This window comes from Microtus oregoni, unplaced genomic scaffold, assembly GCF_018167655.1.
Source record: "Microtus oregoni isolate MIOR12 unplaced genomic scaffold, Mior012 000005F_ref0000423, whole genome shotgun sequence".
Lineage (NCBI taxonomy): Eukaryota > Metazoa > Chordata > Mammalia > Rodentia > Cricetidae > Microtus > Microtus oregoni.
In genome coordinates, this window is record NW_024543064.1 from 5,596,844 (window position 1) to 5,610,908 (window position 14,065).

The window sequence follows — 14,065 nt, forward strand, 5'->3', positions numbered from 1 at the left end:
CCAAGAATGTTCCTATTTGCCTGAGTCTTATTAAGTGTGTTTAGAAGATAGTAGCACTCATCTTGAATAACTTTTAATGGACTGGTATAGACAGTTGGAGAGACCCTGGACAGAATCAGAGGCCACATTTGGCTGACTTCTGAATAAGCCCACTGCCAATCTGATGCTTTCTTGTTCTGTCACTGGGGCAATGTAGGGAAGTCCTTAGAAACTCTTGGTTTTCTCATGCAGACTTCTGGGGAGCAGATCTGCAGACTGCCCGGCACAGCAAGCACTGCTTTGCACTCGACCGTTCTGCCATGAGTGCATTTGCCATTGCAGTGTGCAGAGGATGCTCTTAGAACCTGCAGCTCTTCCCATGCACCCTATCTCTTCGGGCACCACGTTTGTGATGGCAAATCCTTACCTTAAGTGTAGATTGGAGAGGCAATTAACAGATTGCTGGTTTGAGCCCTCCACGAGTGTCCTTGTTAAACTTGTTTACTCTAGTATTTCTGATAAGTAGAACAAAATCCCTTTTTGGTACTGATCCTACTGCTATCCTCCCTGGAGCTCTGAGAAGGAACATGAACTTCACAGTTATAGTATGGAATGGGAGGGAACCACGAATTATGAAGATCCAAGACTTGGTAATATAGGGGAGTGGGAAAGAGGAACTTGGTGTAAGTTGGGTCAGGTTCAAGGTAGCCAGCAGTCTGGAGTCTAGGAGTAAAACAGTGATTCAGTCCCTGATCTACTTACAGCTAAATAAAGGTGTGTGCCAATTCTCTAGTTTACACAATTCCCTAGGAATTGTGGGGCATTTGTAACAGTCCATCAGAGAGAGGAAGACATTCCTCAAATAATTAAACATTCCCAAGCTTTGAGTATCACTCTTGATTAAGCACAAGGGAGCAAATAGCTTATTTCTGCTCTTGGAGCACTCCATGTAAAACTTTCCATGTTTAACACAGGCTCACATCTTCCTCTTGGAGTTTTCTTGTTGTCAGTCTTCAGAAGGGGCTTGTCTGGGCTTCTCATTTCTGGGGTGTCAGCCCTCTCCTTTATTTGGTCACAGTTTCACTCTGTAGTTATCACCTGGTATTGTGTTTTGTTTCTCTTCCAGAGTGAAAGAATTGAAAAAGGCCAAGGAACTTGAAGACATACAGCAGCATCCCTTAGCAATGTGATATTGCTTCTCAGACTGTTTTCATTTGTTTTTAGCAGAGACATGCAACAACAACAAACATGCGCGTGCACACACACATACATACACACACACACACACACACACAATCCCTCTGCAGTTTTGGGGAGTCAGCTGCAGGATTTTAACAAGAATGTTTTGGTCATTGCATTTGCACTTTCATGGACAACTTTTAATTTGATCAGCAAGACATCTTGGAACTCAATCTTCTGTTGGATCACAGGAAAACAAGACACCAGGAGGAACTGGAAGGGCTTCCTCATCTTAGGAAGAAGCCACTTTCCTTGTCATTAGGGCTGTATTCAAACATCGTGTGGAACTGTACAAATATTTATACCAAAAATATAGCTAAGAACAGGTGGGGCGAGGCTAGCAACACAAGGAGTGCTGTGCCTGCACCTTCGGTTACTTCCAAGAAGCTGAATCTTTGGTTCTCAGTGGAGGGCTTAGATCACCCGAGTCATTACTGAGTCTGTGTGTTCTCATTTCCTTCGCTGTTTTGTTTCGTTTTTCTTTTTCCTGTTTGTTTGTTCGTTTGTTTGAATCTCTACAGCACACTTAATGCAACTTTTAACATCTGCAGGTTTTCAATGTTTTGTGAAAATTTGCAGAGGGGCGGGTGTGTGGTAAATGGGTAATGCACGGGAAATAACGAGAAACAGCTTACAGAATTTAAATCCATTTTCTTGTCCCCACCACCTCCCAAGGACCTGCGAGGATAGTGATCATCTCGTCCCTTTTCTCATGTTCAGCACTTTAATTTGTTTGCCTTACTTTCACTTGCAGTGAGAATTACTTAAGAATTGGTAACGCATGTAGCCTTTTTTAGTAACCTTGGAAACCGTAGTAATTCCAAGGAATCATAAACCTTGCCTGGACATTTGCCACCTAAACGACCAGTGTGGTGCTGCATTTTGGCCAGTAAATTCCATGTTTTGGCTCTATCTCATCCAAACGGAGTGGCTTCTGTGTACATATAAAAGGTAGAAATGAAAAAAAAGCGAGAAAATATTTGAAAGGGGTTATATTAATTGCTAAATATTTTATTCACAAAGGTCAATAAGATGGCAAGATGAAATTATTTGTATAGTTTTGTCTGAATGAGCGAGAACAATGTGGATGTATTGTTTGTATATATTGTATATATTAAAACAAAGATGTGCATGAAATCAAGAAAAAGAACAAAAGCAAAGCGTTAGTGGCTATGGTCTGTAAAATGAAACAAAAAAAACTTTATTTCACTATAAGAGTACTTTATTTTAAATGTTCTGTAGAAGAACATTTTGCTAAAGCATGACTAACCTGCAAAAAATAAAAGAGAGCTACTGTATTTAGAAATAGGAAAAAAGGCAGAGTAGCATTACTTTAAAAAAAAAGGATATGTTTACATTTAATTTTGGCTACCAGGAGTTTATTTTATTTTATTTAAAAAAATTTTTTTGCCAAAGGTGCCAAGTAATGTGAATGCTAATATTGCTTAAGAAAATTAAGTTACTTTTGCAAAATAGATAATCATAAGATGAATCCTTACAGAACTTAACACCATCCGCTCACACCAATAAAGAACATTAGAACAATTAAAATTTTGACAAAAGAATTAGTGTGAAATTAGAAAAAAGGCATTTTCATATTTCCTGCTGAAAATCAAAAAATGAATAAAAACTTGCTCACATGAAGAAATAAAAGTGAGAAACCATGGAGGCTGGTGTTGAAGGGATGCCGTGGTGTAGTACTCTTTCCATGTAAGAGGAGCCAAAGAAACAGATGCTTTTTAAATTAAACTATTAATGTCAAACAGAGAGAACCAATTTTGCATTTGCTAATGCCAGTTTAAAATCCCAGGTTAAGTGTGAGAATTGGTTGGTATGAGATTTTCTTTAAAAAACAAAAACATGGTTCTGGCTGCCAACTGTGAGTTAAACTCAAGGCTTGCTGTGAAGCCTAAAAATATTCACAAATAAGCTTTAAACTGGTGTCTTCAGAAGGAAGCTAGAAACAAAAAGATTGTGGTTAAAAACAACACTGGGGTCAGTGCTCTTGGTGCCTTTTCTATAATCGTAGTTGTTTTTTAATTACTCCCTTCACTGCCAACCTCAGATTACTGTACAGTGTACGTCTCTCTGCTCGTGATCACCGCGGACAACAGTGACAGCCCCACAACTAGCAGCCACCTGTACATTTGTAAGCTGACCTGACCCGATTTTGTTTTTACATGTGTGGGTTATGTTGCCGCTGTTGGAATCCTTGCCCCTACCCCCCATACCTATTATTTGACACAGTTTGACCTGTCTGAGGACAATTTATAAAAACATAATTGTATTCATAACAGGGAATAGAATGTGAAGCCAGCTCTTTCAGAATATCCTATATTAATACTGGATTTGGATACATTTACTCCATTGCTTATGGTTCAGATAACTGATCCTGTGACCAGAGTAATGACCTCAGTGGATTTGCTTCAACCCTCACATTTATTTTTTTAAATGTTTCACATGCCACATTATAGCTCAATAAGTTAGAAAATTCTGGAAGATAGAGACTTACGTAGAATTAGGAAGTTCTTATGGAGGGGACAGAAGTAGGGTCAAAACCTACCAGTACAACTGTGAATTCTAGGTGAGGTCGAAGCGTACTTCCACTGAAACAAAGCATTTCTGACCACCTTTTTTGATTGTGACACTTAATTTTGAATATAAGGTGATAGGTAGGCGCAGCTTTCTTGGATAATCTGAATTCCCAAGTGCCAGGAGTAGGATTTCATTATAAAATTAATAGCTAACCTTATTCTGTCTCCTGAAGATTTAATTGCTATCCTTGTTACCCATTCAAAATCAGCTGTACTGTGTGAATGAAATAAAGACATTACGACGAACCCCTTTCTGGCTGCACGGTCGCTTATGGCAGTTCCACACAGTAGTTGGCGCCCAATGGGGGGTCCCTGAGACTTGCATGTAAAATTAGTCTAGATGTCTTCTTTTTTGTAAGTTTTATTTTTGTAATTGTGCATGTAAAGCATCATTGAGTCAATGGATCTGTTGAAGAACTCAGCTGCTGGAAACCATGCAAAATGTTTTGAATTGCCCTTAAAATATGGAAAATGTTTTCTGAATGCTTTATATTCTTTCTGCTGTAAATTAAAAAATGAAGAAAATTTCCCCCATATTATCTGTGTTTTGCTTTAACCTGACCTCCATGGCGTTGAGGTTGAGATCATAGTTAGAACTGGAAGTAGTTTTTATCTTCCACATGCAATGGATTTACACACCCAGTGTTTCACTTAGAGCCACTTTCCCAGAGGACTTGCTTTCCACCTACATTGCGTGGTTTCTCAACACAACAATCATTTGTCTTAAGTGCAGGTACTTGAATGATAAATACAGATCTTACTCTAAATCCACCTGTTCTCATGTAGCATAGGGTACCCCTAAATTCCGTTTAAGCTCAAGGATGCCCTTGAACCTCTTACCTTTTTCCTATAGCTTTCAAATGCTGAGATTATGGGTGCCAACAGGCTGGGGTTTTGGGTTTGCTTTTTCCAGACAGGGTTTCTCTGTGTAACAGCTCTGGCTATCCTGGAACTCAGTTTGTAGACCAGGCTGGCCTTGAACTCACAGAGATCCACCTCAGGCAGGGTCTTATGTGGTTCTGGGGATCAAACCCAGGACTCTGCATGTTAGACAAGTACTCTACCAAGTAAGCTATACTCCCCAGCTCTACTGGGTAGTTTTTTTAAAAAGACCTTTTCCAGCTTGCCTCCCTTAGTCCTCCCATCTCACCCCCATTTCACCTTTGTCCAGTCCTCTTCACTGAGGAGTTCTGCTTGTCTCCCTACCTCACTTCAGCAGATCTAGCTCCGAACAAGTGCCAGACTGTTTCACACTGAATCTCCCCACAGGAGTCCCTAACACTTTCTGGAACCCACTCCATTTAAATGCCATTGTCTTCTTCACATTTGTTTTTACTTAAGCCCAGGCCCAATTCTCCTGTTCTGTGCCCACTGTGTCCACTTGCACTTCCCTGGAACGTTCTTCATAGCTACCACTCAACCCAATACCCACTTCCGTGGCACGCTCTCATTTCCAATACACGTTTGCTTTTTGAATTACTATATTGAAGTGGAAGACTGCTTAGTGGTTTTCACTTAATGAGTCCACCAACTGACTTTAATTGGTCTGTTTAAGCACGTTGGGATACACTGCAACATATGTTACTCCCCCCATTTAACCAAAAGTTGAGAACCTCCTCTGCTAGGGCCAGAGAATTACAAAAACGAAGAAACTTAAGAGTTTTCTTCGTCAAGGCTCCCTTCAGGCATTGTAATATCCGTGCGATGGCAAATATTTGCCATGGCTGGCGAGAACACGAGAGGGGACTTATCCCAAGCCCTGTGGCCAAGACTCCAAGCGGACTTCCTATTGCTTACCTTCCTCGGAAAAGAACTTTGGTTGTCTCTCAGGACCACTAGATTATTCTGGAACGTTAGGCACGTACGCTGTTTCTAAGGTTGTCACGACCCAGAGACAACGTGTGCAGGCTCAAAGAAATGTAAAACGCACCCATTCTTACTCTAAACTGCCTTTCCAGGGCTAGAGACAGGGCAGCGGTGACGCTTGAGGAAGCTGTTGCGATTCATTGGCGTCGAAGAGCCAGCCCAAGGGCGCAGGCGCAGGCGTAGCGCCCTAGCCCCGCCCACTCCTCCCCCGTCGAGCTCTGGCCCCTCCCAGTCTGCTCGGCAGGGCGGTTACAGCCCAAGCATCGCGCCTGGGCCCCGCCCACTTCCGGCGCGCCCTCCGCGGCCGGGAGCTCCTCCTCGGTTCCTGTCCGGCCCCAGCTCGTGACGTCACCGAAGCCCCGCCCATCTCCACAGCCTCGGTCGCTCGCCGCACGAGTCCGCAGACCCTCGGCTGCTTGCCGCCGCCGCTACCGCTGCCGCCAAAATGTGAGTGACGCGCCGCGCTGCGAGGCGAGGCGGGCTCCGGGGGCCGCAGCCCCCTCCTGGGACCCTCGTCAGGCGTGGTGGCCGCTGCTCGGGACCCGAACTCGGGTGGAGGCCTCGCGGGCCTGCGCGCAGCGCCCTGGGCCCGAAGTGGGCGGTGGCCCCGGGGTGCACTCTGCCCTCGGACGCTGCGGGCCGAGTCGGGGTGGCGCGGCGTCCCGGAGTGCCCCGCGGGCTGGCGGGCAGACGCGGAAGGGCGAGGGTGGGGCACCGGCTTCCAGAGGAAGCTGCCGCCACACCCCGTGGTTCCTTCCCCGAGGTCCTGGAGGGGCGGGGGCCACCCCGAGCTGAGGCTCGCTCTCTGCGCGGTGGTGCCCCCGAAAGTGCGGGAAACCCGAGTACGGCCAGGGGTGAGGCCCAGGTGGCGACCTCAGAAGAGCTGCCGCGGTCCCAGCAGCCCTTGGCCGTGGGTTTCGCTTCCCTTTTAAGCTGAAAACACTCTTGTTTGTAAATGGGTAAAATCCCTCTACCCAAAGTTGACACCACTTAAGATGTACCTGGTCAGACTGCTGTGCCCGACATCTCATTCAAAGAATTAAACTGGACCTGGCTTCACTTTAGCCAGCTACATATTCATTCTAAATTTTAGTAAGATGAAGAGGGGTGCCGGGCGGTGGTGGCGCACGCCTTTAATCCCAGCACTTGGGAGGCACAGGCAGGCGGATCTTTGTGAGTTCGAGACCAACCTGGTCTACAAGAGCTAGTTCCAGGACAGGCTCCAAAAACCACAGAGAAACCCTGTCTCGAAAAACAAAAAAACAAAAAAACAAAAAAAAAAAAAAAGATGAAGAGGGGAAGACTATCTACCCTCTTCAGGGAGCTGTTAGGATTCATAGGACACATGGATACCTTTTGGCCCTAGAGCTCGGTTTATCTGTTTCCCTCCCAGACCTGGAGTTCTGTGAGACAGCCATCAGAAGTGTCGTGTCCTGTTGATAGACACGGTGCAAACTTCAAAGAACTGTTGTATCACCGACTGGACGACTGCTGTGTAGCGAGGCTCACCTTAGGTGCTGTCCTAGACACAGGAGGAGTTTAATGGAGGTCTTAAGGATTTCAAAGCAAGAGTAGTTATGAAAAGTGGGCGTGAGTGAAAGAGCATTCAAAGAACCTGTGGAAGAAGGCTTTCCCAAGAGAGTATTGCTTCAGCCCACCTTTCCATTCACACAAACCCAAGCACTACTTCTCCATTTTGCTATTTTGTGATTGTTTCTAACTATAATAAGACAGTTCTTGCCCCAACAAAAAGTCAGGCGAATACTCGGTGCCCTTAATCATTTGTGTGTCCTAAAGCAAGTTTGGGTTTTTTAATTTATTTATCATGTACAGTGTTCTGCCTGCAGGCCAGAAGAGGGCACCAGATCTCATTATAGATGGTTGTGAGCCACCATGTGGTTGCTGGAAAGTGAACTTAGGACTTCTAGAAGAGCAGCCAGTGCTCTTAACTGCTGAGCCATCTCTCCAGCCCCTAGCAAATTTTTTTTTTTTTAAGAAGACCAAAAGTAGAGGTATCCAGCCTTAGAATCATGCACTTCATTGATAGAAGAAATGTTTCAGACTTTGGTCACCATCAACTGGGACAGTCTTGGGAATTATCAAGGGAGTATAAAAAAAAATGCATTAGTGCCTTTATTTCTTACTGCAGGACTGTTTTTTTCTTTTTAAAAAATTTCATTATAAGACTGAGTCCTGACATAAAAGTTTGTACACACACACGGCGTGGTATATGTGTGAGAACAGAGGACAGTTTCAGATGGTGCTGCGTTTGTCAAGTGCCCAAAGCTCTCATGTCTCCCCCTCCCATCTCACTCTAGGAGCACTGGGATTACGTGTTTGCCTTACCAAGTCTGGCTGATGTAAGTACATTGGAAATCATAACATACTCATGCTTCTGCCTTCTACCTTTCAGGTCCACAGGTGTGCCTTCAGGAAGTTCAAGTGCTGCCGCTGGCAGTAACCGCAGACTCCAGCAGACACAGAATCAAGTAGATGAGGTAGTGCTCTAAAATGCTGAAGTGTAACTTTTAAACAGACATGGGAATTCTGTCAGGAAAGTCACTGGAGCTGCAGAAAATTGCTCAGTGGTTAGGAACACTTACTGTTCTAGCAGAGGATCCAGGTTGGGTTCCAAGTACACGTATTTGGGCCACTCAACTGCCTTTAACTCTGGCCTCCAAGGGCAGCTGCATGCATCTGCATAGACACACACACATACATAATTTTAAAAAAATTACTGTTAGAAAAAAAGCATCATCAATGTGCAAGTATAAATTTTGACTATGTAGACGTCTTTCTAGATGTGTAGTTAGAGGACCACAGGGAAGATTCTGTGAGAAATTCAGACCAGTATTTCCATATTCTCTTTTTTCATATTCTTTATTTTTTATGTGTAGGAGTGTTTTGCCTGCATGTTGTAGAAGCTGTGTTTTAAGCACAAAGTAGACTCTTCCTGGTTTCATACTTAATTATCTACTATCAAATCAGATACCTAAAACAGATGATCCTGTCCCCGAAGTATGTCCTCAGAGCCACTTTGTAGAATGGGGTAATTAGATTGTTCAAGAAGGGTCAAGTCTTTCTGATCTGGTGTTTGTTTATTTGCTGTGTGTCCTATAGCTAGGTTTACTAGTTACCTGGTATAGGCAGGTTTGTTGACGCTTTCTTTGGCAGTTGCTGAGGGACACATTGAAGGTGGAACTGCTGTAGTCCAGCATTCTCTCTGGAACTCTCAAGCTAGAGGACTCTTACGGTGTCTTTTGTTTGGGTGTGTTCATGTGTACAGTAAACTGTGAGAACCTCAGGCCAACATTTCCATATTCATTTTTAAAAAAATAATAAACATTTTTATTTCTCTGATAACTTTAAAATGTAAACATCCTGTGATTTAGCCACAGGCTTTACTTCCAACTAACCTCCTCATTAGGTCTCAGTTCCCTTTGAAAGAGCATAGTCTTATTCCAGAAGGCCGTTAGCTTTTGGTCATCCCTTCTGTCTATTTAGCATCCAAAGACAAATCCTACAGAGACATGTAACCCAGTGATCACATACATGCTGAAGCAGGGTCATCATGACTGCTGCAGCCTGGTGCCAAGCACGACCTCACGACCAAGGGCAGCAGTAAGGATTTTTTTTTTCAAGATTTATTGTTATTTCATCTGTGTTAGTGTTTTGACTGCATGTATGTGTACTGCATGTGTGCAGTGCCTTCGGAGGCCAGAAGAGGGCATCAAAACCCTTAGAACTGGAGTTGCAGAAGGTTGTCAGCTGCTGTGCAGCCAATGCACTTAACTGATGAACTACTTCCTGGTTCCCTACTTCTATATTTTTATAGGGTTTCTCAGTGTAGCCCAGGCCGTCCTCAGTCTCGAGAACTCTGTAGACCAGAATTTCTTACGTGGAGCAGTAGATATCCTCTTACTTTAAACTAGGATGTCTTTGTTTCCTTAACTGATTGCCCTGGCCAGAACTGCCAGTGTAGAGCCATGAAAGTGAGTGCCCTATTCTGTTTCAGACCTTAGAGGAAGCTGACTCTCTCACCGTGGCATGCAGTGGTAGTGTGGATTTCCCCAGCACTGCCCATTATTGATGTTCCCTTCTCTCACCGGTTTGCTAAGTGGATTTATCACAAAGACCTGGGCCTCCTTTTTTAAGTGAAAGTTTACCTCAAAGTAATAAAATGCTGACCTGGGCGGGGGAGGTGCCCGTAGAGTTCATGTGGAGTTTTGTTCTTCCTCTCCTTCTTGTGTAACTGGAACCATGTCCGTTTAGGTGGTTGATATCATGAGAGTCAACGTGGACAAGGTGTTAGAAAGAGATCAGAAGCTCTCGGAGCTAGATGATCGCGCAGATGCACTGCAGGCAGGTGCTTCTCAGTTTGAAACAAGTGCTGCCAAGCTGAAGAGAAAGTACTGGTGGAAGAACTGCAAGGTAATGCCCTTCTGAAAGACCTTCCCTTTAGACCCTCCGTGCCAGAGTGTTGCAGAGGCCACAGCATTGCATTCTGTGACTCTGGGTGGATCTGAGCCAACCGGGAGTCTACTTCACTTTTCCTTGCCCACAGCTTGGAATCCAATCTCATGTTTTGTACTAAAGTTAAAAGATATGCAGAATAAAACTGTCCCAAACCAGCCCTGGGCATTAGATCCCCGCCTAGGTACCTGAGAACACACTGATAAGGTAGTTCTGGCTTTGATACTCAGTTTGCAGGCCATTCTAGGAAAGACTCTGATTTCAAAAGTTAAATGCTGAGAAGTTCTCCTGCTCAATGAAAGAAGAGAAAGCCACATACAAATATTGCTCAAAGCAGGCTTACATAGTTAGCAGATGAGAGCGTCTGTGATTACATTGCAAATACTTTTCTGTCATGCTTTCTTTAGAAAGGATACATGGGACAATCAGTAGCTTGTGTGGAAATTTGTTTTTCCAGGGGCCGTGGAGGATTGGAACACATTTTTGAAAGCCCATAACTAAATTTTAGGCCTTAACTGAAAACGTTAAATTTAGGCTTTAGAAATGATAACTTATTTCACACTACAGTGTTTGCTATTTCAGTGAGCGCTCTCTGTCTGTTTTTGCAATGTTAAATGGACCTGTCTTGTTGCAGATGTGGGCGATAGGGATCAGTGTCCTGGTGATTATTGTCATCATCATTATTGGTGAGTTCCCCCCTTATTCACAGATGTTTGCATGTGCAGGAGCAAAGGATGAAGGTTAGTTCATTCCAAGGTTCTCTTTACCAAATAATTTGAATATTTGAGAGTTTTTTAGGATGGTGGTGTGGAGGGAGGTTTGAGGCAGAGTCTCACTGTTCAACTCAACCTGACCTTTAACTTGTGATCTTCTCACCTCAACCTCTCAAGTGTTAGGATTATAGGTATGTACCACCACCATATTGACCCTAAATATTTGATTTGTGTAATAAAGTCTGGTGTTTTAGATAGATAGGTACATACACACATACATACATACATTAATCCTTTGAAACTGGAATATCATTCCTACTAACTGGTCAATTTTTCTTTCCTGTGTCGTTTTATGTTTCCTTTTGTGTAATATAGTGATTAGCTGAGACCACCTTGCTCCATCCCAACTGGCCAAATCGATTTCTTCCTGTCCTTATTTAGACAATAGAAGCCCATATTGAGTATCTATGCAAAAAGACTAAACTGCCCTTTCACTGTTTCTAAATCTTCCCTGCTTCTTAGTGTGGTGTGTCTCTTAATGAAGATCCTGGTGAAACCGAAGCCTACTGTTCAGGAGCGTTTTCAAGACTTTCTACTTAGAACCTGCTATGTTATTGAGCTTACCTACTGTTTTTTGTTTTTTTTTTTTTTTGTCCAAATGATTATTTTTGTTAGTTTACATACAGTTCAGTGCCTAGGAAATGTGCCTTTGTTTAAATATACACTCCAAATGGGGGTGTGAGCTGCCCTGCCCACATTTTGCACAGTGCCTTCACAGAGCTATGCACCGACTAGGAAAGAGGACTTCTGTTGCTCCAGAGTGCTGGAGTCAAGGTGGATGTTGTCACTGATGACTCGCTGTGGATTCCAGGAAGGGGATTCTATTCAAGTCAGTTGTCCCCACACCTGACATCGTCTTCAAAACCACATTTTCAAACCTTTGGGTGATTAGATTCCCAACTTGTGCCTTCCAAGAACACTACTGCCTAGTAAACATCGGTGGCAATAACAGGGTGAGCCTTATTTTGATACTGGCTCCTTTTCCTTAAGAGGACCCTCCTTTCTGTAAGCACTACTGACTCCTGCTGTATTTAAGATGCTCTCATGTTAGGTGTGAAGATGTTTACTTTTTTGTTCTTGTTGTGTATCACTTCTCAGAGTATTTTAATCAAAAATAACCCTTTAAAATGTTTTTGTAGAACTATGACCAAAGTATTTTTGCCAAAAGTTAAATACAAATAAAATGTCCATAAGTCTGTCCCTAATAGACAAATTCAAACAATGTGCCAAATGTAACTCAAGGTGCCCTTCAAGAAAAAAGTGTTAATTCTGTGTGAGCCTTCAGCATTTTTACAGTCCTTTCTGTGCTGTAGATAATGCTACTCCTTCAGATTTGGTTTCTTTTATAGAGTTATAGAGGTAAGCTAAAGTCAGACCTATAGATAAGGCATTTAGCCAGCAGTTTGCAGACTGAAGTAGAGGCTGCGGTCACTGGTGCAGTGTGAGCAGGAGCTCCGCAGCCTCACGTCAGTTTGCACAGACCAGAGATCTTGAATGCTGTTTCTGCTTTTGCTCATACCCCACTTCCTAAACCGGTCCTCTGTATCGTGCTTGAGGTAAGGTGTTGGCCACTTCCAAGTGGAGAGCTAAGCAGAGATGCCTGTTGCTCTTAAGCCATAGCTATTGCCATCTGAAACACTTTCGTTGTGTATCTGAGACTTTCATCAAGGCATGGTTCAAAGTTGAGAGTTCAGGCATGAATGAACATAAGAAATCAGTGAGGAAGAAACAGGCTTTCTTTGCCTATGGCAGTGCCACTAGAATGCCCTGGATTTTGTGTGTGCAAAGTGGCATCAGTCAAGGCATAATAGAATCTGGTTCCAGTTTTTTATTTGTTCCCCTGACATTACTGAAACAATATAACTATTGAAAGTGTGCCCCGCTATGGGAAAGCAGCATCAGCCTAGGGCCTCTGTCCTGGTCTGACCCACAACCTTGGTGCTGTCTCCTCCATACTCAGACCCATGTAACTCATTGGCTCCTGCGTTAACACAGTAATACCTCGCTTGTCTGTGCATTTAGCTGGGAACTTTCCCACTATGATGTCCTAAATAAAGTTGTTTATTAACATGATCCTGCCTTGTGTTCCTTGAAGCGGGGTGGGTACACCTGATCCATGTCTTAAAACTTCTCCTTGCTGCCCCCCCCCACCACATACTACCTTTTGTCTCTTACCCCCCCACACCCCCGCTGCAGCACAAGTTTCCCTGAGCAGCTGGAGATCCCGTCCTGTGCTAGGCTTCCCTTGGACAACAGAACTGATAAGATGAATATATATTAGAGGAAGGTTTATTAGGTTGGCTTGTGTGATATCATCTGCTTCACACTGAAGAGGCTGAGAATGATGGAACTGTAGCCGGCCTAAGCATGACAGACATGACTCTGGCAGGCCCTGCCCTTCTCTCCTATTCCCTCCCTAAAAAAACATTAGATTACATTCCTAAAGCTAGCCCCCAAGGTCTATTTCCCTATTCAGCCACTTCTCCTCCTGTGACTGACTACCAAGGTCCAGCTGTCAAAGTATTGAAGTCCAGCAATCAAAAAACCCCCTTTGGCTCACCTGATTAACATGCCCAATTAAAATTAAAGACCTCATCCAAACACGGGGTTTCCCCTTTTCCCTTTATAAGCTGCCATTTTCCTATGGATCACGTCTGTCTCCCTCCAGGACAAACATCCCTGCCCCTTCTACCTTGGTTCCCTTCCCTTCTCCCTCATCCTCTATCCCCTATTTTCTCTGCCCTTTGTTCCTTTGGGGCAAATAAATCTCCTTTGTGCTGAGACCTTGGCCTTGGGGTGTGCTGAGCTGATCTGCTCCAACCCACCATTCCCTTACAGAGAACTTGGTAGCTGTTCAGTTCATGAGGCCAAGTGCTTCTGCAGTTCCAGCCCAGCACTGCAGGCTGGGGTATTCCTGGAAAACCTCTGGTCTTCGGACCATGCTGAAGCCCAGAGAAGCTGAGATAACAGCAAAGTGCAGCCACATCAGGGCGGATGAGCTCCAGTGAAAGAGGCTCACGGGCAAAAAGCAGAGCATCCTTCCATCACCGTTACCTGGGCTGCCGCCAAAAATGGCTGCCTACACAGGGTAGGTCTTCCCCACTTCCTATAATCTGAGCAAGAAAATCCTCCAGCATTGCC

The 14,065-nt window shown here is 44.0% G+C and overlaps 2 protein-coding genes and 1 pseudogene across 11 annotated transcripts in view; 2 read left to right on the forward strand and 1 right to left on the reverse strand.

The window, feature by feature from the left end:
- Nucleotides 1-4,340, forward strand: part of LOC121447907 (calmodulin-binding transcription activator 1) — an 829,155-nt gene extending 824,815 nt beyond the window's left edge. For all 10 annotated transcript variants that reach the window (XM_041651178.1, XM_041651180.1, XM_041651176.1 and 7 more), the window contains one exon: nt 1,106-4,340. In XM_041651178.1, the coding sequence (XP_041507112.1) occupies nt 1,106-1,138 (33 nt within the window). In that variant the 3' untranslated portion in view covers nt 1,139-4,340. The remainder of the gene's footprint in view (nt 1-1,105) is intronic.
- A 1,701-nt stretch (nt 4,341-6,041) lies between these two features.
- On the forward strand, nt 6,042-12,997 carry LOC121447791 (vesicle-associated membrane protein 3). Its single transcript, XM_041651039.1, has 5 exons — nt 6,042-6,125; nt 8,092-8,176; nt 9,951-10,109; nt 10,786-10,837; nt 11,387-12,997. Coding segments are annotated over exons 1-5 (315 nt in total). The 5' UTR covers nt 6,042-6,123; the 3' UTR covers nt 11,404-12,997.
- LOC121447793 lies at nt 9,080-9,251 on the reverse strand (annotated as a pseudogene).
- Nucleotides 12,998-14,065: the final 1,068 nt, after the last annotated feature.

Coding starts and splice junctions, on each gene's coding strand:
- LOC121447791 (XM_041651039.1), top strand. Junction 8,177..9,950: donor CACAGAATCAAGTAGATGAG/GTAGTGCTCTAA, acceptor ATGTCCGTTTAG/GTGGTTGATATCATGAGAGT. Junction 10,110..10,785: donor ACTGGTGGAAGAACTGCAAG/GTAATGCCCTTC, acceptor GTCTTGTTGCAG/ATGTGGGCGATAGGGATCAG.